This window comes from Gossypium hirsutum, chromosome D11 (assembly GCF_007990345.1).
Source record: "Gossypium hirsutum isolate 1008001.06 chromosome D11, Gossypium_hirsutum_v2.1, whole genome shotgun sequence".
In the NCBI taxonomy this organism is placed as follows: Eukaryota; Viridiplantae; Streptophyta; class Magnoliopsida; order Malvales; family Malvaceae; genus Gossypium; species Gossypium hirsutum.
This window is the reverse complement of record NC_053447.1, coordinates 12,950,099-12,972,237: the sequence shown is the minus strand read 5'-3', so window position 1 is coordinate 12,972,237 and position 22,139 is coordinate 12,950,099. Positions and strand designations below refer to the sequence as shown.

The following is a 22,139-nucleotide window of genomic DNA, read 5'->3' as shown; positions in this document are numbered from 1 at the left end:
TATGTATTTAAACACATGTATGTGAACACGAGATATGTAAAGGTTGAGTATTAAATTATATAAAAAAATAAATTTAAAATTTGAGGAGTAAAATTGAAATTAGACCGTTTTGATAAAATGTAAAATGAGCTGTGGAGCTAGAAATATGAGAAAGGTTGCAATAACGGCAGCAGAGGTGGTGGCAATGCTGCCAACTGCTGGAAATATGAGAAAGCTTTGGTGTTTGTTTTTGTGCTGCATATTTTCAACTTTTGGCCTCAAGATTTTTAAAAAACAATTTTAATATTAATTATTTGTTATAGAAGAAAAGAGCCCACAAATTAAGAAAATAATATTATTATTAGTAATAGTGAGGGAATATATAGAAAGAAAAAATCAAAAGCCGCAGGCCACACGTGCAAATGCAAAGAGACCATCTCCACCAGTAGATATTTGATAGGCACTGACCTCACCCCCCCCCCACCCACCATCATATCCGCCATTCCAATATTTGCTCTCAAACCCCAACACTCCTTTCACCAAAGGAAACATAAAACATATGGCCACCACGTCTTTTACTGCTCCTAAACTCTCTTCCCCAACTTTCCAAACCCTTTGCAGAAATCTTCCCCTTTCTCTCCCTATCCCCAAGACCCTTTCTTCTTTTTCTTTCCACCTTTCTCCCTTCCTCTCTCGCTTCCACCTCCACCACCACCACCCCACCCCTCGGTTCCACCCCCGCCGCCTCTTTGCCGTTCGTGCCGAATCCGAGAATGGCGCTGAGCCGCTTCGCCACTACGATTTCGACCTCTTTACTATAGGCGCCGGTAGTGGTGGTGTTCGTGCTTCCCGTTTCGCTGCCAATTTTGGTGCTTCTGTTGCTGTTTGTGAGCTTCCGTTTTCGACTATTTCTTCGGAGACCACCGGCGGCGTTGGCGGGACGTAAGTCTCCAGATATAAATATATATATATTTTTATTGAAATATGTATATCTGTAATTTATCAATCTGTGTGTAAAGATGTTTTTTTTTTCAAGTTAGAATTTTTGTAGTTTATTGCACACTGAATTGTATAAACCGGGATTGCGTGTGTTTCTTCAATTTTGCCTTTTGGGTTCTGAGGCTTTTTCTTTTCCTTGTTTTTTTTACTCGAAGTTCTAAGTTATGGTTAACTTGCTTGACCAAAGCTTTTGCGAACCCAAAGGCTAAAGTGAATTCAACAAAGCCTACATAAATTGATTTTCACCAGTATAGCAAGTACTGTTTTTTGTCTGTGTTTACTTCAAGTTGTAACAAAAACAATGCGAGTGTGATTGCAGATGCGTTCTTAGAGGATGTGTACCAAAGAAACTAATGGTTTACGCATCAAAATATTCTCATGAATTTGATGAGAGTAATGGTTTTGGATGGAAATATGACACGGAACCAAAGCATGATTGGAGCACCCTGATGGCTAATAAAAATGCCGAGTTACAGCGTCTTACGGGTATTTACAAGAACATTCTCAACAAAGCGGGTGTCACATTAATCGAAGGCCGTGGAAAGGTAGATGATCAATCCTCTCTCCACATAGTCTCCTTATGATATGTTTAAATGCGTTTGTGTTTTTAATGGTTGTTGACTGTGAATCGATTTTGATGAAATATCATGCAGGTTGTGGATCCACACACTGTTGATGTAGATGGAAAGCTTTACACTGCAAGGCATATACTGATTTCAGTTGGTGGACGTCCATTTATTCCTGATATTCCAGGAAGTGAGTATGCAATAGATTCTGATGCGGCCCTTGATTTGCCCTCAAAACCAGAGAAAGTTGCTATAGTAGGTGGGGGATATATAGCTTTGGAATTTGCTGGCATTTTCAATGGACTGACAAGTGAGGTTCATGTATTTATACGTCAGAAGAAAGTTTTACGAGGGTTCGATGAAGAGGTGAAGAATTCTGCAACTGATAACTGCTTTACTTTTTATTATCTTGTTATAGTAATTTGCATGATACTTGTTTTAGAAATTATGTTATTGTTGGTAAAAGAATGTGCTTTGCTTTATAGATCAGGGATTTTGTTGGAGAACAAATGGCTCTACGGGGAATTCAATTTCATACAGAGGAGTCACCTCAGGCAATTGTTAAGTCAGCTGATGGTTCACTGTCCCTGAAGACCAACGAAGGAACAATTGAAGGCTTTTCACATATAATGTTTGCAACTGGTCGAAGGCCTAATACAAAGGTTTGGAATAAATTGTGACTCAATTCTCTTTGGTAAATAAATTTTTGGTAACAAAATGCCATCAAAAGGCTACCAAACCAAACATGATTGAATTTACTAGTATTCCACCACAAAAACAGGATATAAAAAAGAAAAAGAGAAAGGAGAAACTTTGAAAGTTCTGTATTGTAACTGCCATCTTCAAATGTAATCAAACTTCCTGCTTTTCGTGATTCCCTTCTCATTGTGACTTAAGGAACTAGGACGCTTTTTCTTATGTAGGGGATGTTGATTCTCTCCTTTGTAGTTGCAACTTCAGTTTTTTATGTAAATTAAAATATAGTAGGTGAAATTTGTATTGCTTTAACATTAACTCATACTACATTGCAGAACTTAGGGTTGGAGTCTGTAGGGGTGAAAATTAACAAGAACGGAGCAATAGAGGTAATGCACTTCTCACCTCGGAGTTTATTGTGCTTCATTTCTCTATTTTCTTTTCTGGTACTATCTCGTTTAATTTGTATATGGTCATGCCTTATTGTTTCTTTAGGTTGATGAATACTCGCGTACTACAGTACCTTCCATTTGGGCTGTAGGGGATGTCACAGATAGAATAAATTTGACACCTGTTGCTTTGATGGAAGGAGCAGCATTAGCAAAAACACTGTTTCAAAATGAACCAACGAAACCTGATTATAGGTAATCTACTCACTAGAGCTTCATTGATTGAACAAGTTTAAAGGATTAGTTGAAATTGGAAAGGGCTTATGGCTCTTTTTTTGCCTCCAGTACATATTGGTTGAGGCAGTTTATCCACCTTCCTGCTGGAAAACAATTTCTAGTTCCAAATTACCATCTAGCTATTTCCACTGTACTCTTAGATGGATGCTATGTGCCATATTATGGTTTAAAATATGTCCCAAGTTTCATTATTTTCTTTTCAACGAACTTCTTCCAGGACTCTGTCTTCCTTATCTCACTTGTTGTTCATGCACGCATTCTAGGCTTCTTTTTCTAATTTTTTGATGTTCCTTTTCCAAAACTTTTAAATTCCACCCAATTATATGATAACTCTGTCTCCCCACTCCACATGTTCTATCCTCTTTTGTACTGCTGGTTTATTTGGTTACTTGTTGATGATTGGGGGGGGGGGGTTGGATTGGGAGTGCTTTAAAGGATTGAATATTGGGTTTGAGAAATCTTCCAAAAAAGTCACGAGAAATAAGAATGGAAATAATAAATAGTATAACCTTAACTCCGTGCCATGTGGTATTCATTTATTGGTGCCTCGGAAATGCCCCAGTAAAGATATAGTGAAGGAAGCCCATATTCCACATTTGCTTGTTGTCGAGTGACACTTATTAGTGATTAATATTTGATCCATGGATGTATAGTTGCAAGTAATATGGTGAGTCATATTCAAATAAAATAATGCATTTTGACTTAATGACCATCCTGCGGACAATTTATACAGTGTCTTCTTTGTCGTTGATTTGTTGTTTTGGTGATTTTGGGTACAAAGTGGATTTCATTTTGTATTCAATTGCTTTTTGACTTTTCTTCCTATGCATTTTGGTATAGGGCTGTACCCTCGGCCGTCTTTTCCCAGCCACCTATTGGACAAGTTGGTCTTACTGAAGAACAGGTTAGGAACTGTTTGGCTTATATGCAACAGCTGAAAGTGATATTTGCTCAAATATTTTAGAATTTTACAGGCTAGAAAAGAATATGGTGATATCGATGTCTACACAGCAAACTTCAGGCCGTTGAAGGCCACTCTTTCAGGGCTTCCTGATCGGGTATTCATGAAACTTATAGTCTGTGCAAAGACAAACAAAGTTATTGGTTTGCACATGTGTGGAGAAGATTCAGCTGAAATTGCGCAGGTTCAAGCCTTTACCTAAGTTGGTGCTTTCCATCTCCAGGCTTGTGGTTTCTTTTTCTGATGTGTGCAGTTGTTTCCAGGGATTTGCAGTTGCTGTCAAAGCTGGCTTGACTAAAGCAGACTTTGATGCCACCGTGGGTATTCATCCAACATCAGCTGAGGAGTTTGTCACAATGAGGACTCCTACTAGGAAAATACGACAGAGCTCCGAGTCTCAGGTTTATCATAGTTTTTCAGTCTTATGCATTGATACTTGCAGTCTAATATGTTTAATTTTCTCTAATCTTATAACTGAAAATCACTGGAGTTAATAATGATTACTGGGTACTTGGCAATGCCTTTACAAGAGATTATTTTTCAACAATGGTTGCCTAATTTCCTTGCAGATACTGACCAAGTTAAAAATATCCTGATAACTGATTGATTTCCACGCTGCTGTCTTCCCTATTTTGCTTTTGAGTTTATATTTTTGCAATTCCGTGTGTTGATGCATTTTGATTACTTACTAATAATCTATTTTCATTAATGCTATGAGTAATGTTATTCCTAATTGTCATTACTCCTTTTACTGTCACACAGGGAAACATGGGTCATGAGGCAAAAACTGCAGCAGGGGTTTAGCTAGAGTAATTGAATAGGTCGCGTTTTGTTGGAGTTCCTTTCAAGGTGCAAACAATTGATCTGCTGTCCTTATGAATTGTGCAAAATGATTGATTGCTTTGAATTCTAGTTATTCCTCTCTAACTTGAGGCAAATATGAAAAGGACTAAGAATATTAACAACCGTAGATGATTACTGAGGTCTTTGCTGGATATGTTGACTCTTTCTTGGGGATTCATAGGAGAAATTGTTTTATTAGCTTCTTAGAGACAATGTTTGGTTGTGATGCTAAATATTTTCTGCGTAAGAAGCTTGACCATTTAAATTAGTTGGCAAACGTAAAATCTAGTTACTGTCCTGTTATTGTTTTAAGCACAGTTCTTGCCCTATTCCCTCTCTGGGTTTTTACCTCTTAAGTCAACCCTTCATGTTGTTAAATCATCTTGAGCAATTTGGCTGATTGGGCTATTGGTGGTTGTCTATTTTGTGTATATAGTTTATGGATCTTTGATTTTAGCTCGTGATGAATGATATTATCACATGGATCAAAGATGTCCTTTGGGTGAAACTGATGAACTGCAAGCTTCAAAATGTGACTTTTGATAGCAGTGATTTTGCTGTGAATTTGTTGTGTGACATAGTAATACTCTTTTGTTTTCTTTGATATTATTTAGATTCTTTATATGCAATTTGAGAACCATGTTGAACAACCCTCAATTATTTATATTTGTACATAGGTTGGATGGAGAACAATACTAATATACAAGAATGAAAGAGAGATTCTGTTTTGTTTCATGAAAGATGGCATTGACATTTAAGCCCTCTCCCTTGTTTGAGTTTGACCTATGCTTTTTGCTAGATTTTAGAAGTACGATAAACAGCATTTGATCTCTGATCTTGGTACTAATACAAAAGATATTCTTTGGCAATGACAGGTTGATGCTGATTGTAACCTCCATTACGATGCAAACAAGCTGGTTGGTGGAAAAAATCGTTCTGACACGAAGTTTCCCCTTTGCATCCGAGTCAAACATGCATGCCATGCCATACATCATAATTCCAACTTTTTACACATCATGGTAGTAAGAAAGTAAAATTATTTGCATCTTCTTCGATCAGTTCACATTTTACTGTAAAAAATGCTGTTAGATCACATGTAAACTATAGCCGTTGCCTATATTTGGTCTAAAATGTTTTTGGATCATTGATGTTAAAATAAACAGTGTTAATTTGTTGCTTAACTGACAAAATCTTTAGTTTCCAATAAGAATGAATGCTCCGGAGTTAATTAACTCCCACGCTTATTCTATTTACAGGGACATGATTAAACAGATGATTTAATAGCATTGCTCACTAGTTTTCTATTTGTTTCCTATTCCTGACCTGTGTATGGGTGTGAACACAAAAGACAACAACACTGTCCAATTTCCAAAACCAGATCTCTGTTTGTTCCTACATAAATTATGTCGGTACAAAAGTGGTGAGCCAAATAGCAAACCTCCAATTCTATCGGCAAAATATTGCCCCTTTTTTTTTCTTTTTAATTAGAATATTTTATTTTATTTTTCTAATGATGAGATGCCAAGCCTAATTGCTTGAGATATCGGTGTGTATCTTCAGGGTGGTCGTCGAGTTTCGGCCGTTCAGGCTGCATCCAACGCCCATCCTCGTTCCTTACCATCCCCTTGTTCTCATATTGCCTCCAATATGGTGGAACCAAATAATGATCTTTCAAAAAGTCAGAGGCCTTGTTCACCAAAGCAGGGTCCCTTCCACTTGCCAGCACAAATCTATGGCCTTTTCCATGGTACCTGCAAACCAATTAAGCATTAAATTGAAGCAGCTAATGTTTAATAAAAATTAATGGTCTTAATGAATTTTAGTCCTTTCTGCTTGTATTTTATTACGAGTGAAGAAAACCTGTTAAAATCATTCACATTGGTAGTTTATCTTTCAGGTCAGGTATATTATTCAAATCAGAAACAAAGCTTAAGAACTAAAAAGGCATCTGAATTCTTGAAGTATATATAAAAAAAAAGGGTTGGTTCTGTAGACTATCGTCCAAGCTTATTATATAATAATACTACCATCACTGATAGATATTTGTGTGATTATTTATTGCAAATGTGGTCCCAGTCAATTTAAGGTTGGGATTATAAGATAATAGTCTAGTGCTTAAAATACTGAGCATACAATGCTTGCAGCACAATTATTCATTATGAAATGGCAACTCAATTCAATCATAGTTTAGGGGAAAACGGCTCCTGCAGGTAATAAAAACTTAAAACGGAATTCATTTCAATTATAGTTACTGTGAAAACGAGGGGTGCACTCAATTTCTAGATGAGTTTGTTGTTTTGTTTTCAAATCCTGGAAAATGACCAATAACTTGTTAGGTGACGACGAGGTTAAAAGAAAACCTAAAAGCGTAAAACCTGCAGTGCAGGACCAATAAGTAACACGTGCATATTCAACTATGGCTTAAGCATAAGAAACTAACCCGTCAAGTAAATGCAAAAGAGCTTCCAAATTATGTGCGCAACTGAGGTCGCCCGTCTCTTTTAGAAATGGCGAGTTTATATGATCCAAAGACAGTTCAACTCCGACATGAGAGTAACTCCAGGGCAACCTCTCAGCCATCTTCATCAACAATGGCGACACGTTTTCGTTGAAGAACAATCCTGGGGATTTAGGGACTATGTCATGCACATTCACCACCCTCAACACTTTAACTCCCAGCACTTCCATCCGTTCCTTGAACCTCACGTTACCTACCCTAGGACCCGAAAAGGAGAACACGCTCACTGGCACAGCTCTGCTATCTTGCAGCACATTTAGACCCGTTTCCACAATATCATATGCGCTGAGAATTGCCAAGGCACTGCCTAAACTGTGACCAGTTATTGTTAAGCTTAGCTCTTCAAGCTGGTAGATTTCGAGTAACCTTTTCACTTCGGTTAAAATTTGTTCCCTCGCTGAGAACTTGCAGAAGCGGCAATTCACATCTTTGTCGGTGTAGAGATCGAGGAAGCCTGATTCTACTTTTACTGTTGAATCGGGGCATGGGATTTTGTTCGAAGAAATGGGTTTGAGGAAATCCATTAAATCCGCAATCCACTCCAGGCGGGTCACGGTTCCCCTCCAAGCGACGACGATGTCGCGACGGCCTAAGCGTTTGGATATTTCGTCGTTGGAAACAGCGACGTAGCCTATCCAATTCGCACTCTTGCTCCACACTTTGGGCCACCGAGATTTCTTGAAGAAATTGGGAAGGTTAATGTTGGATGTTGCGAAGATGTACCTGGAGACCACGTAACCATGGTCCGCCATGGCTAGGGAGTCAAAGAACTGACGGGGCGTGAACCTGCAACTTCCACAGTATTTGGAAAATGGGTCGAAATCGAAAGCATCGTAACAGGCTTGTGCCATCTCGCCATATCGAATCAGCTCCGACCGTAGAAGAGGGTCCATTGGATCTAACATCCCAACCCAGTCATCCACGCCATGGATTTCTCTCCATACATCCGCCACTCGTCTTTCTTCTCGTGTTTCCTTGTCGAGTTCGTCGATGGAAGAGGACAAGGAGCCGCTTGTTTTAGACGAAACCCTAGGCACCCTAAGCGACCTTGTGGCAAATCCCATACTTGTAGCACGTTGAAGCTGAGGTTCCCGGCCTGAAAACGACACCGGACGGCATTTTTCAGACGGAAAAACCTGATGAGTAATGGAAAGAAAGGTTTTGGATAGAGAAATGGCCATTGAAAGTAGCAAGCTTTGGATGAAACGGGGTAAGTTTTAATATGTAGGATAGAGGTGAACTTTAACTATTTTGGTGAATGGTGTTGGTGAACTTTAACTAGTTTTAGGTTTCAAGAAAGTTCTGGGCATCATCAAGTTTCATGGAAATAAAGATATCATGTGATACCTTCAACCATTTCTATATTTGTATATTCTTTGAGAAAGGACGGAACTCCCTTTCAGGAAAATTTTTCATTTAGTCAAGGACGGAACCCCCTTCCAGGAACCGCCCCCAACGCGTAAATCTTCGTACGTGAATTGGCCTCATCCATGACAATTAAACTTCAAAGTTTGTTTTAGGTTTAAAGCAGTTAATGAACATCAGTTTTTTAAATAAAAAAAAATTAAAATATTTTCAAATGATTTAATTTAATTTTTAATTGAATTATCTTAATCAGAAATAATTTAAGTTCAAATCCCACTTGTTTAACTGAGTTTACCTTTAATATTATTTTTAAGCAAACAGTCTTTAAATAAATCTAATTTTAATTTTATTTTTAAGTAATTGAAGCATGATAAGAAGTCAACGTGAAAATAGAATGAACCACAATTATTACTAAGTACAAAACCTCACTTGCTTCCACAATTTTCTAACTAACTTCTAATCCAATTAATACCACCACTTTGTTGTTATAGTTTCTTAATTATAATTTCTTGGGGGTTTTTTTTAATTATGTAAAATATGTTTCTAATAAATATATTACTTTTGACAATATTAAAGCAATAAATTTGACAATTCCTAGAGGTTAGTTCAAGGAATTCCAAACTTTGCTTCACAAAACGATATGACATTTTCAATTTTTAAATATATTTTTTAAAATTACTCAATTGTGAAAAACAGTGAAATCAAACATCACGGTGGCAGTGACGGAGTCAAAAAATTATTTTTAGAGAGTCGGAATTAATAGCACCACTTTTTACGATAGTGAAAACACAATTTCACCATCTTGATAATCTATATCTTTATCATTTTTAAAGGATTAAATCAAATTTTTATTATTATGGAGCCAAAGTGTAATTTTATCATTACTAATTTAAAATTTTATAAATCATAAAGGGCCTAAATGAAAAATTTTACATTTTAAGGGGTCCCTACCAACCCCTGGCTCCGCCACTGCACGGTGGTTTGTTTATTCGTGTGAATATTATTTATGTTAAATATTAGGGCCCTGTTGTAATTCTTATTTTACAAAACTTATTAAATATATAAAAATACTTAAGACATATATTAAAATTTGGTTTAAAATATTAAAATCTTACACCAAACAGCACGAGTTAGTATGCACCAATATTAAAATCTTACACCAAACAGCACGAGTTAGTATGCACCAATACAGGTAGTATTAATTGAAAGGGATTGAAATGCACAAAAATTTTGACCAGAAAAGGACTTAAATTATTTGATATCGGAATGGTAGAAACTACAATGCTTGCCCCTTATGTTTTATCCATGTCACCTGCATAAGAGATTTCACTACAGCAAAACAGGTTTTTAGCGGCGTTTTTTTGGGCCTTTAGCGGCGCTTTTTGCCGCCACTAAAGATATTTGTGGTGCTTCCGAAAGCGCCGCAAAAAAGGTCGCTAACGAAAACGTCGCTAACGTTTGTAGCGTTTACAACTAAAAACGCCGTTAAAGAACATGATCTTTAACGGCGCTTAACGAAAAACGCTGCTAAAGAACATGATCTTTAGCGGCGTTTTTCCTTAAGCGCCGCTAAAGATCATGTTCTTTAGCGGCATTTTTCCTTCTTTAGCGGTGTTTTTTATATGAGCGCCGCTAAAGAACATAAAGAACATGACATGTTCTTTAGCGACGCTTTTTTACAAAAACGCCACTATTTTTGGAATTTTTTTATATTAAATTTTTCATTTCTTCTGCCCTCATGTAGCAAAAAATCAAAAACAACCAAATCTAAACCAGCCAAAAGCATTAAATTTATATAATATTTCAAATTAAATGAATAAAATAATATTAATATCAATAAATAAAAGTGAATTCATATTGTTTTTGTAAAAATGTTAAAAGTTAAAATGATAAAAATATTAATGCAATACACTATGACGGCGGAAGATGCGACTGAAACATCTTCATCATACTCTGAAGCTGCTGCTGGAGTTCGTCGTACTTTCTGCTCTGCTCTGCTTCTCTCGCTGCAGCCTCTGCTTTAAGTTTTAGCTGCAGTTCTTCATATTTCTTTTGAACCTCTGCTTCTCTCGTTGCAGCCTCTGCTTCCCTCGCTGCCGCATCTGCTTTAAGTTGTAGCTGGAGTTCTTCATATTTCCTTTGAACCTCAGCTGTGGTCGCTTGCATCTGAGTCATCTGGTCTTTTAACCTCTGAACTTCAGCTTGAGCCTGACTCTCCGAAGCCATGCATTGCTGCGAACTGGATCCAAAATATTGGGTTGGGCTAACAAAAGATCCTTGAAATCGAACCCGACCATACCTTTCAGGACCCAAAACTTCAGTAATAATCCGGTTATCAATGTCTTCAAGATGAACAGAACTATCACTAGAAGCAATCGATTCGTACTCCGCCTTTTTATCCTTTAGTTTTTCCTAATAAATAAATCGAATAGTTAGGAACGCAATATATATTAAAAAACATATGCAACATAACAATAGTCGCATTACAAGCAATGAATTAAACCATTAGAAAATAAACACTATAAATAACTAAAACAAGTCAAATCGTATTAAGTAAACGTACCATTATTTCACCGGCTTCAGGAGTCATGGGAGATCCATCTTTCTTCCTATGTGTAATTTTAAAAAGTTGAAGGCGTCCAACTTTTTGACCGGACGACAGTTCCTACAATATAGTAGTAAAAATATTATTTAATGGAAAGTTATACATATTTGACAATATTAAAAAATTAAAAATACCTCCGCCTCAGCTACACATGTAAAACTTCTCGACCCAGCTGTGTGAGTGAATTTTTGTTTCTGCCTGCTGCTTTTTCCAACTTGTTCACGATCCTACGTTATGAAATTTTTAGTACGTAAATAGTAAATACTATAAACCAAAATAATTACAATAGTTTGGAAGTACGTCATACCTCGCCTTTCTTCGAATGCCAAAATCTAACCGCATCTTCCCATTGGTACCTCAACATACCCGGCGGGATATTTTGCAATTTCTCATTGAGGGTTGTTTTTGTCTTATAATAATTTTTCTTCAAAGTACTTTTATTGTCTCTCCATCTTTTTCCCAATGCCTTCTTTACATAAGCATCCGAGACCTCTAAAGCAAACATCGCCTACAAAAAACATAAGTTAATAAAGTAAATATAAATGAAACTATTTCCCAAGCATTACAGATGACATTAACATTTTGTTACCTTAATATTATCGAGGGCTTGGTTTTTGTTGCTATCGGGCATTTGATGCCATGACTCGTAGTTGATAGACAACATATTCGCATTTCGTGCTAAAATGCCCATGTATCCTGCTAAAAGTCGAGCTTCTGATCCAACAGGCTGACCAAAACTGTTTCATCCAACTTTGACACGCTCGACTGGATCTAACTCGTATAACTCTCTAAGTAGCGTACGTCCTCGACCTCTGCGCGTCCCACCATTTTCAGCTACAAATGGTATATTATAATATAATAATTTGAAAAATGAATCAATTATAAGTCAACACACATGTAAATTAAATGTAAAATTACTTTGAACTTCTGTAGGATCCTCAGGTGTAATCGGAACATTCGAAGATCCAATTGCTGTTTGTTGTTCAGTACTATTTGTTTCTGTCGAGTTTGGATCATTTTGAACAATGCTTCCCCTTAGAATTTTTCTTCTAGGCATTTTATCTGCAATACACATAAAATAGTTGAAAACTTAATAACTAATTACAACAATAACATCACATATAAAATAGTTGAAATATATAATAAGACCAAGATTTAAATTATGATATTACATATAATTAAACAATCGTAAAATCTTACTACATCATTATTCGTAGATATCTTCATTCATATCCTAATGAACCCATTGAAATTGTGCACTAGTACTAGGGATATTATCGTTTAAGTTTTGTTCTAGAAAGGGCAAAGTTTCTGATCTGTCGTTGATGTTATCTCTACTTCCACTGCCCATGTCAAACAAGTCTCTAGGGATGTTACGGAGTACAACGTACCAACCCTCATCAGTTGGATCTTTTGAGTAAAAAACTTGTTTGACTTGATATGAGAATACATACGACTCATTTATCAGTTGTTGTCCTGTGTGAATCAATCGGTCAAAGTTCACCATTGTAAAACCAAATTGATCTTGCTTTATTTCACGAGCAGTATTAACATCGGCCCAATCACCTCAAAATAAGACAACTTTCCATTTTCCGTAGTAATCCAACTCAATTATGTCAGTAAGATGTTCGAAATATTCCACATTTCCCTCGACAGGATTATTGTCCCTAGCACTAGCATAACTTGTAATTGCAGAATTAACAACTATTCCAGAATTTTATGTTCTCCTCAACCTCTCGCGATATTTTGTATGAAATCTGAATCCGTTGATGAGGAACACACTATATCTTTTAACCACTCGATTTGGACCTTGGGAGAGCCATTTAACTTCGTCGTTTACGTTCGTCCCACTCCAAACCTATTGAATGGAAAGTAAACTGAGTAATTAAAAATGTTATGAGAAAACATTATTATTTGTAAGCGGAAGCTCCAACTGCATACCGTTTGGCTTAACCATTCATAAAAAGATTCTGTAAACAACTTATTGATATCTCGATGTTGTGTTCTTCGGGAGCGCGAACGAGATCTCAATATTTGTTTGTACTCACTATGTTAAAAAAGAATTCACTTTGTTAGAAGATAAACAATTTTTAATTTGATAAATATTTATCAAATTTGTAGAACTTACTTTCGTAAAGGTTCCATTGATTCGTGGTGAAACAGAACATATCGATGTACTTGTACCCACGACAAATGATCTAATTCTGCAATTTCAACTTTGCCGATTGGTTCTCCAAAACTTTGGAACAAATAAGTATCGGCCAAGTTATGATCCGTGAGTCCAGCGTTCCTATTTGGTCTGTTCAACCTTGTTTCGACATCTTCCAAATATCTTGAGCAGAAGGTCATACATTCCTCTGCCAAGTAGCCTTCAGCAATCGATCCTTCTGGATATTGCTTGTTGCGGCAGTAAGACTTTAATTTGGATAGGAACCTAAACACGATATATAACATTATCAAAAGTGTATTACTAAAGCCATAGAGGTGAATGAAGAAAAAATTTAAAAATTTCAATTAACACCTTTCTATGAGATACATCCATCGATAGAAAACGGGTCCGTCAAAAATTGCTTTGTGCGGGAGATGGATTATCAAGTGAACCATAATGGTGAAGAAGGAAGGTGGGAAGATTTTTTTCCATGTTGCATAAAGTCAAAACGGCTCGATCCTGTACCTTCTGAAGTTCTTGAACATCCAAAACTTTGCCACAAATGGCTTTCATTATATTGGATAGTTCAATTATACAAGACGTCACCTTCTTGGACATACAACATCGTAGAGCAACTGGCAGTAAATCTTGCATCAAGATGTGATAGTCATGTGATTTTAGCGAATATAATCTTCGATCTTTAACACTAACACATCGAGATATATTTGATGCATACGCATCTGGAACCTTTATATCCTTCAGCATCATGCAAAACAGTTCTTTCTCCGTCTTGGACATTGAGAAAATAGAAGGCGGCAACCGATATTTCCCATTCGGAAGTGGATTAGAATGAAGATCAGGACGAATTCCCATTTGGACTAAATCAAATCGACTCTGAAGATTGTCTTTTGATTTTCCGTCGACACTCAAAATTGTACCCACAATGTTCTCGCAGACATTTTTCTCAATGTGCATAACATCAAGATTGTGTCGTAAAAGGTGATGCTCCTAATAAGGCAACTCAAAAAAATACTTCTTTTTTTCCACAAGTCCGCTTCATTAGGATCGTCCTCTTCGTCGGAGTCATCATCAGCTTCATCATTTGATCTTCTGTTTCTTTGCGTGTTTGGCGGTTGGTTCATCTTCCCATAAATGAAATTCATATCTTTCAACATGAATAAGATTTCAGAGCCACTGGTCTGGGAAGGAGCTTCTCTGAACTCTTCAGTGCCGTCAAATACAGAACTCTGAAATCTAAATCTATGATTTTCCGGTAACCACCGATGATGCCCCATGTAAGAGAACTTCTTCCCATTGTACAACCATTGCGAACATGTTTGCGCAGCACAACAAGGACACGCATAACGACCCTTGGTACTCCAATCGGAAATTGGCATAAGCGGGAAAGTCATTAATTGTCCACATCAAAGTTGCACGTAAATTAAAGTTCTCCTTTCTCACCACATCGTATGTCTCGACACCAGCCCATAATTGTTTTAACTCTTCAATAAGTGGCTGTAAATATGTCGATATCATTCCCGGGCCCTTTCTCTCCAGGGATAATCATAGATAAGATAAGGGAAGATTGTTTCATACAAATCCACGGAGGCAGATTGTAAGGAACAAGCACTACTAGCCAAGTGTTGTACGCAGTGCTTATGATCTTGAAAGGATTAAATCCATCAGATGCTAGCCCAAGCCTCACACTCCTAGGATCGCTTGCAAAGCCTGGAAATTTATTGTTAAAAGATTTCCAAGCTAAAGAATCTGTCGAATGCCTTAGTAATCCATCATCGGTTCGTCCATCATGGTGCCACGTCATTGACTCCGCTATCTTCGTCGACATGAAAAGCCTTTGGAGCCTTGGTATCAGGGGAAAATACCGCAAAATCTTGACTGGCTTCTTTATCGACTGTGCATCATTTTCATTGTCGTTTCCATCTTCTGTGTTTCTACTAATCCAACGGGATTGGCCGCATACATGATAGCACTGTTGGTTTTTTCGATCGCCCCAATACAACATGCAGTCATTTGGGCAACTATGGATTTTGTTGTACCCAAGGCCTAAATCTTTTATCATTTTCTTCATATCTTTGCATGACTGAGGGATTTTTGCAAACGGAAACATTTCTCTCAAAAACACTAACAGCATTGTCAACGAGTTTCCGGTCCACCCTCTTAAACATTTTACCTGAAAAAGACGAACAGAGAATGACATTTTTGAAAATTTTGATCCCTCATACAGTTCTTCGTTCATGTCATTAAGTAGCGCGTAGAACTTCACCGCTTCTTCATTCGGCTCTTCATGAGGTACACTACTTCCCGGTTCGGTAAAAGCATTTCTCCCAATATTACAATCATCAGAAGCCACAAAGTCTACTAGGAATGACTGGACACCATGATTGTGCATATTAAATGCATCCCGCAACATACATTCCATGTCATCCCCTTTATCAGACTGATGGTAAGCAGTACCAGAATAAGATATATCCATCGTTGAAGAGGAAGTACTAGGCGGGCATTCTCCATGAAATAACCATTGTTTATAACCCCGAACAAACCCATCAACAATTAGATGCTCGTATACAACCTCACAATAATGCCAGTTTATGTTGACACACTTCTTACAGGGGCAAAGAATCATGTTCTCTTGGCTTGCATATTGAAATGCAAAATTTAGAAAATACTGTACTCCATTTCGATAACCGTTGCTAACCCTTGACAAATTCATCCAAGACCGGTCCATTTCTTAATTCTTGAAGTCTGACGTTGACAATAATTTTCACGGGTAAGTTATTTAATTTATGTAAGTTATGTAAGTTATTTAATTTATGTAGGTCCACGGAATTTATGTAAGTTATGTAAGTTATTTAATTTATGTAAGTTATGTAAGTTATTTAATTTATGTAGGTTATGTAAGTTATGTAAGTTATTTAATTTATGCAAGTTTATGTAAGTTATGTAAGTTATTTAATTTATGTAAGTTATGTAAGTTATTTAATTTATGTAAGTTTCTATATATGTTTATATATTGTATGTTAGTTATTATGTTATTATGTTATTATATAAGTTATTTAAGTTATTTAAGTTATTATGTTATTATATAAAGTAATATGTAATTTATTATGTTATTATATGTAAGTTATGCAAGCTTAAATATAAGTTATGCAAGCTTATATACAAGTTATGTATTATAACATAAAGTATTATGTAATTTATTATGTTATTATATATAAGTTATGTAAATTATTATGTAAGTTATGCAAGCTTAAATATAAGTTATGTATTATATAAGTTTTGTAAGATATGTAAGTGGTGTATTATGTAACTTATGTAGAAAACTTATAAAATTAATACACATAAATTTTATTTCTCCCAAATTTAGAACACTTATTTAGAAAACGAAGTAAATTTAATACTAATAAATTTTAATACAAATAAATTTAGAAAACTTATTTAGAAAACTTATAAATTTAGAAAACTTATATAGATATTAAAACAATATTTACAATTATTTAGAAAACTTACAAATTTTATAGTAATAAGTTTTAAATATAGGTTATATACCCATACCATATATGGGGTGATATATTAAAAATATTGGTTTTAATAGATATTAAATTATCATTTACAAATATTTTTTTAATTTTAAAATGTTATTATTACAAAAAATGAAATATAGGTTAAAATGCCCATATTAATATATGTAATATATAAAAAGAATATAAATTTAAATATTTACGATATAATATTTTTGTCCAATATTTTAATATTTACGATATAGTTTATTAATTTAGAAGTGAAATTTATAATTTAGTTACATACTTTGCCAAAAGCAATAAAATTTTTCACATTAAACCAAATAAACTAATCGCCCATAATTTATTCAAATACTCTTTACATAAGTCCTTTAAGAATTGGGATAATCCAAAATTTAGTAAACTCTGACGATTGTTTTTGTTTGCGTAAACAGTTCGTTGACACATATCAAATCATAATTTAAACATCGCAATTATGTAATCAGATAGTTGCAAAGTTATAAGTAAACAGATGCATATAGGTTGAAAACCAAAAACCTTAATTAAAACTCCCTTTTAAAACTAAAAAATAATAAGTAATCTATTAAGCTAAAATATATCCAGATCTGAAATTTAAACATTTGGATGTGTTTTTGTAAGAAAAGTATATAGTGAAACATAGGAATAAATACCTCAAATTTCCTCAAAGTTGCATAAACTTCTGCAAAAAATAACAAAACACAACTAACTAAGTACCAAAAAAACAGGAAAGAAGTAAACAGAAGATTATTTAAGTACATTTAGATTCAAATCAACTTAATATAAATTAAATCAAAATCTTAAATTGATAAACTAACTTAGTACCAAAAAACAGGAAAAAATACAACAGAAGTAAGCAGAAGATTATTTAACTACATTTATATTCAAATCAATGTATCAATTTTAATTATCACAACAATAAACTTAATAATAATTGATAAAGTAACAATTAACTTAATATAAATTAAATCAGAAACTTAAATTAAACAAATATGGCAAAGTAACAGTTACAGGAAGCACAGGAAGCACAGTTACAGGAATTTTACAGAGAAAATAATCGAATTTCATTTGAAGCCACTAAATATTCTAGAGAAAAAGGAATTTTACAGAGGTTTAAAATGTAACATATGAATATTTCTTCAAACCTATTAAAGAAATGAATGCTTACCCATGGCAATATTTGCATTTTGTGATGAAGGACTATAAATAACTAGTGTCTTATCCATGATGATATTATCAAAATATCATACTAAACTTGGAACATGCTACATGAAACTCTGTAGACTTCACTTGATTAAAATCAAACAACATTCAGATTAAGTCAACCAAACTCAACCCAATCTAATTTGATTGAAAAGCCAAAAACCCGAAAATAACTCAAATCCAAAATGGCCAAAACTCAAAATAACTTAAAACCCGAAATGAGCTAAACAACTAATCCAAAATGACCTAAACCTGAGACGACCTAATCTGGAAAAACCAACTAGCAGAACTAAATAATCCGAGCAGAAAATGACCCAAACCGAAATAACCTACACTTAATTTAAATATAAGACCCAAATATAATACTTTTCAAGTAGACCCAAAATTTAAAATTTAACATGTGTAATAACTCTTAATTTGTTTCAGTAATACTCCATTTCCCCTGAAATGAATGCATATAAAATTAACATATGTAATAAACAAATTAAGAATTATTACATTTGTATGATAATATCATCATTTAAAATTAACAAAGTGCTAAATGGTTAAATCAAATTTATATTTGTTTATAGTACTAAACTTGAAATTTAACATATGTAATAACTCTTAATTTGTTTCAGTAATACTCTATTTCCCCTGAAATGAGATAAATGCATATAAGACCCAAATATAATACTTTTCAAATAGACCCAAAATTTAAAATTTAACATATGTAATAACTCTTAATTTGTTTCAGTAATACTCCATTTCCCCTGAAATGAATGCTCGAAAAAACTCCATCGGCAACGAAATTAAAGAAATTAAATTGGATGCTTGCATAATATTTTCTGCAAATAGCAACTCCCAAGATAAAATTCTTTTAACTCAGGCTTTCTATCCATATATAACCATTGAAAGAATTAACAGAATTGATTTCATAGTAAATACCAGCGAAATAAACAAATAATTCACACCATAGTTACATATATAATCGAAACCCTAAAAACCCAATATTTTTTCCCACAACCGAATAAAATCAGCAATGCAGGTTATCAATCTCTCTACGACTGAACAACTTCATAAAACCAAATAAACCTATATAACTCGAAGCCTAAAGACGCAAAAACAATAACTGGAAGCAACGGGTAAAACCTTACCCAAAAAACTGAATGTCCTTGACGTTGTCTTTGGAGTAAATGTTGCGAAGCCTCCAAATGAAATGATCCGGGTAAGGTAACCGATGAAATGATGAATCGAAAGAACAATACCAATGCAGGGGATTAGGGATTAGGAAAAAAAGTTGAAGGGGATTTAGGGATTTCGATGGAGGGCAAAGAATTTTTCAGAAATTAGGGGCTGGGTGAGGGAAAGGAAGGGGAAAATTGCTAACCTAAGCAAAACAACGTCGTCTTTGTTAAGAATTTTTAAGTCCCCGAAACGAAACGGCGACGTTCAGGGGAATTTCTAATATGCTATTGCGGCGATTTTAGCCAAAACGCCGCTAAATCTAATAAAATTGCGGCGATTCTGAGAAAAACGCCACTCAAAATTTAATATCAATTAAGAAAACGACGCCGCTTTCGTTCAAGTCTTGATAAATTTTTGCGGCGTTTTTAAAAATGCTGCTATTTCATGCCTTCTACAGCGTTTTCGATAGAAACGCCACTAAAAACAAATTCCCTCTAACCAAACGGCGCCGTTTTCTATAATTTCTAGTACATTGTTGCGGCGTTTTTGCTGCAAACGCCACTACTCTTAAAATTTTTCAATTACTTAATAATTTTATAAATTTTACATTTGATACATTAATATGCCATTATTTTTAATTGTTAAATTTTTACAAATTGAAATATTGTTCGATTTTAAATTTGAATTATGATGGAAGGCATTTTATCTGCTATTAAAAATTAATTTAATTTCGGTATCTAAAAATTTGTATAATTCTATTATTTAGCAAATTTAAATTTTAAATAATTCTATTTAAATTTTGTTACTTAAAATTTCAGTATCTAAATCCTATAAACCATTATAACCCTTATATCCTACAAAACCATATACAGTAAAGGTACAACCCTAGATCACATACCCTAAACATTAAACCGTAGACCCCTAAACCCTAGGCCCCAACCCTTAAACCGTAAACCATAAATTAACTATAATGCCTAAACCCTTAACCCATATCCCCTAAACATATTGAATCGTAAAACATTAACTATAAACCCCTAAACTCATAAACCCTAACCCTAAACCCATAAACCTTTAACCCCAACCCTTAAACCATAATCCATAAGCCTCTAACCCATATCCTTTAAACCTTGAATCGTAGAACATAAATATATAAACTATAAACCTCTAAATGCAAAACTTATAAATCATAAACCCCTAACTCGTAACCTTTAACCCGTATCCCCTAAACATATTGAATCATAAAATATTAACTATAAACCCATAAACCCCTAACCCTAGCCCTTAACCCTTAACCCTTGACCCCTAAACCCTAAACCCTTAACCTCAATCCTTAAACCATATCCATAAACCCCTAACACATATCCTTTAAACCCTAAATTAAAAAAACATATATAAATTATAAACCCTAAACCCTAATTCATAGCATATATATAAACTATAAAGTGTAAACCCCTTCCATTAAAAAATAAACAATAAACATAACCCCTAAACTGATAATGCCTCTAAAGTTCAAAAACAAAAGACTAAAACTTTTTGCGGCATTTTAAACAAAAGCGCCAGTATTGGTTGACTATTCCGGCGTTTCTATAAAAGCGCCACCAATTTTTGAGAAGCTGAACATGGAAACGGCGTCGTCTCACTTAACTCTTTTGCGGTGCTTTCCGAGAAAACACCACTAATTCCTGACTATTGCGGCGTTTACTATTAAGCGCCACTAAAGTCGCTAAAAGCTATATAAAAACGACATCATTTCCTTAACAGTTTACGGCGTTTTTAAACTAGCGCCACTAAAGGCCCTAAATGCTAAATAATAAACGACTTCGTTTGCTTAATAGTATTGCGGCACTTATGTTAAAGCGCCGCTAATTCTTCACAGTTTGCGGCGTTTCTACGAAAGCGCCACCAATGTCACAAAAGCTCAACAAGCAAACGGCGTCGTTTGGCTTAACTCCTTTGCGGCGCTTTTCAGAAATCGCCGCTAATTCCTATATTTGGTGGCGTTTTTAGACAAGCGCTACTAAAGTCTTTAAAACCTAAATTGAAAACGACATTGTTTTCTTAACAGTTTTGCAGCACTTCTGATAAAGCGCCACTAAAGCTTTGCTACTACGGCATTTTTCAAAAATCGCCACTAATGTCTCGAAAAGATAAATGAAAAACGGCAACTTTTTCTTAACAGTCTTGCGGCGCTTATGATAAAGCGCCGCTAATTCTTGACTATAGCGGCGTTTTTCATTAAGCGCCACTAAAGTCCCCAAAACCTAAACTGAAAACGACAGCGTTTTTCTTAACAGTTTTTGCGGCGTTTATGACCAAACGCCGGTAATTCTTGCATATTGCAGTGTTTCTAAGAAAGGGCCACAAATGTTTAAAAGCTTAACAGGAAAACGACATCGTTGAACTGAACTCATTCGCGGCGCTTCCTAAAAGCACCGTTAATTCCTGTCTTCTGCGGCGTTTTTTTAAAATCGCCACTAATATCTCTGAATCCAAACAAAAAACGGCATCGTTCACTTAGCTCTTTTGCGGCGCTTTCCTAAAAGCGCCGCTATTGATGGCATTTTGCGGCGTTTATTTTAGTTCGCCGCTAATGCTATATTTTTTGTAGCGTTTTTTTTATTAAATGCCGCTAATAACCGGTTTTGGTGTAGTGTTTATTAGTTTTGATTGATAATGTTTAATAATTTTTTATTAACTAAATTAGTTAATGATCAAATATTTTCAAAATATTCTAAAAGACTTATAGCATTTCAAAGATTTATAAAATATTCAAAAACATATTTTAAATGTGAATAACAAAAATTGTTTTTTAAGTCATAATTAATTTTTTTTAGTGCAATTGAAG

General features: G+C 34.9%; 2 protein-coding genes across 2 annotated transcripts; one reads left to right on the top strand and one right to left on the bottom strand.

The window, feature by feature from the left end:
* The first annotated feature begins 300 nt into the window (after nucleotides 1–300).
* Nucleotides 301–5,962, top strand: LOC107924091 (glutathione reductase, chloroplastic). Its single transcript, XM_016854368.2, has 11 exons — nucleotides 301–921; nucleotides 1,298–1,523; nucleotides 1,632–1,910; nucleotides 2,030–2,206; nucleotides 2,576–2,629; nucleotides 2,736–2,884; nucleotides 3,767–3,830; nucleotides 3,901–4,071; nucleotides 4,151–4,288; nucleotides 4,650–4,736; nucleotides 5,606–5,962. The coding sequence occupies exons 1-10, from the start codon at nucleotides 539–541 to the stop codon at nucleotides 4,689–4,691; spliced, it is 1,683 nt and encodes a 560-aa protein (XP_016709857.2). The 5' UTR covers nucleotides 301–538; the 3' UTR covers nucleotides 4,692–4,736; nucleotides 5,606–5,962.
* Nucleotides 5,900–8,690, bottom strand: LOC107924093 (phospholipase A1-Igamma1, chloroplastic). The gene is made up of 2 exons (XM_016854369.2): nucleotides 7,171–8,690; nucleotides 5,900–6,481 (listed from the first exon to the last, which is right to left on the bottom strand). Exons 1-2 carry the CDS (start codon nucleotides 8,427–8,429, stop codon nucleotides 6,238–6,240), a joined length of 1,503 nt encoding a protein of 500 aa, XP_016709858.1. The 5' UTR covers nucleotides 8,430–8,690; the 3' UTR covers nucleotides 5,900–6,237.
* Nucleotides 8,691–22,139: the final 13,449 nt, after the last annotated feature.

Excerpts from the sequence above, each read along its gene's own strand:
- LOC107924091 (XM_016854368.2), top strand. The coding sequence starts at position 539 with ATGGCCACCACGTCTTTTACTGCTCCTAAACTCTCTTCCCCAACTTTC. Across the intron at positions 2,885-3,766 it reads CCAACGAAACCTGATTATAG|GGCTGTACCCTCGGCCGTCT; the intron begins GTAATCTACTCA and ends ATTTTGGTATAG. Across the intron at positions 3,831-3,900 it reads TTGGTCTTACTGAAGAACAG|GCTAGAAAAGAATATGGTGA; the intron begins GTTAGGAACTGT and ends AGAATTTTACAG.
- LOC107924093 (XM_016854369.2), bottom strand. The coding sequence starts at position 8,429 with ATGGCCATTTCTCTATCCAAAACCTTTCTTTCCATTACTCATCAGGTT. Across the intron at positions 6,482-7,170 it reads CTTTTGCATTTACTTGACGG|GTACCATGGAAAAGGCCATA; the intron begins GTTAGTTTCTTA and ends ATTGGTTTGCAG.